This window comes from Benincasa hispida, unplaced genomic scaffold (assembly GCF_009727055.1).
Source record: "Benincasa hispida cultivar B227 unplaced genomic scaffold, ASM972705v1 Contig915, whole genome shotgun sequence".
Lineage (NCBI taxonomy): Eukaryota > Viridiplantae > Streptophyta > Magnoliopsida > Cucurbitales > Cucurbitaceae > Benincasa > Benincasa hispida.
The window spans coordinates 1,452-3,081 of NW_024065250.1; the positions used below are offsets into that span (position 1 = coordinate 1,452).

General features: G+C 36.4%; 1 protein-coding gene across 1 annotated transcript; it reads right to left on the minus strand.

Annotated features, from left to right (window-relative positions):
- Nucleotides 1–397: 397 nt before the first annotated feature.
- LOC120070096 (probable indole-3-pyruvate monooxygenase YUCCA10) lies at nucleotides 398–1,373 on the minus strand. The gene has a single exon (XM_039021948.1). It carries the CDS (start codon nucleotides 1,202–1,204, stop codon nucleotides 548–550), a length of 657 nt encoding a protein of 218 aa, XP_038877876.1. The 5' UTR covers nucleotides 1,205–1,373; the 3' UTR covers nucleotides 398–547.
- Nucleotides 1,374–1,630: the final 257 nt, after the last annotated feature.

The window sequence follows — 1,630 nt, forward strand, 5'->3', positions numbered from 1 at the left end:
ATTTTTACAAATAGTTTGAAAAAACAATATTTTTCTAAATAGTTTCTAAAAAAGGACAACACTTTTCTTACTTATTTTTAAAATATTTTTTTTAAATTTCTTTTTATGTGTGATTAGACTATGATTTGAGATTTATATAGATTGATGCATCCAAGTTTAATATATTGCAGAAAAATACTTGAGTGCAACTCACACATGTACTTAACCACAAATTACCGGGTGACAAATTTTTCTAATTTTGAAAAAAGATTTAAAAAAAGAGATTTTTTCTTATTGAAGGGGATGCATATCCAAGTATTGTTCATATAAGTAGTATCAAATGAAGTAATGTTTGGGTGCATTTCAGACTCCATCCATTTTTCTTCGATAACACATGAAAAAATATTTAAAAAAATTGTGATGTAACAACTTGTGATTGAATATTTAGATGAATTATACAAAGATAGATGCAAGATGCAATCAAGTCTTTTTTTAAGTAAAGGTAGATCTCAACTTGGTTATTTATTATTTATTTATTTATTATTATTTTCTAAAAAGGGTTACTTATTTAAAAAGGATATGTAGTTTTGGTAAAAGGAAGTACCGGACTTCGAACAAGAAGGGAAGTTGTGGCGCCATGATTAGCAAGATCCAAAGCAATTTCCATTCCAGAATTTCCAGCCCCAACCACCAAAACTGTCTTCCCTTCAAATCCCTTCCCCGATTTATACTCCCTCGAGTGAATCACTCCGCCGCCAAATCTCTCCAATCCCTCCACCACCGGCATGTACGGATCCGCCGTCTCTCCCGTCGCCACCACCAGAAACCGTCCAACATACTCCTCTATCTCTTCCATCTCTCCGCCGCCACTACTATTCCTCACTCTCACCTTCCACTGCTTCGAATCCCTATCCAACTCCGCCGCCTCCACATTTCTCCCGTACAGAGGATCGATTCCGAAATTCGAAACGTAAGAATCTAAATACTCCAGAAACATCTTCTTCGGCAAGTAATTAGGGAAAGAAGATGGAATCTCCATGAACGCGAGCTCTGAGGATTTCTTTGGAAGATGACGATACAATCGATCGTACGCATATTTCCGCCATAGCGAAGCAGAGCAATCTTCTCGTTCGAGGAGCTTGTAAGGGATTGAGGCTTTAGATAAACAGGCGGCGGTGGATAGGCCGGACGGACCTGCTCCGACGATGATCACGGTGGTTTCCATTTTTTTTTTCTTTATGTGGAGAATTTGAGATATGATTGGGGGTGTTCGTTCTGAAATGAAGGAAATGAAGAGAGTGAAATTACGGAGTTAGACATGTGGAGAATGGAGGAATTTAGGGCTAAATGTGTGAACAGGCTATGGTTTTTTGGGTAATATACATTATCATCATTTAAGATGGTTGATTTTATCTTTTCCTTTTATTCAATCTTCTATGTATTGGTATCCAAAGTCTTCTGAGTTTCTATTTGTCAAATTTGTTTTCTAGCTTAAAAAATATCAAATAGGTTATTGAGTTTCCAATCTCACCTACTAGGGGTATTCAAAAAAATGACCCAAAAAAACCGATCAACCCAACCCAATCCGGTTTGGGTTGGGTTATCAACTCATTTGGGTTGGATTGAGTTCAAATAAATAAAAATTTTATGG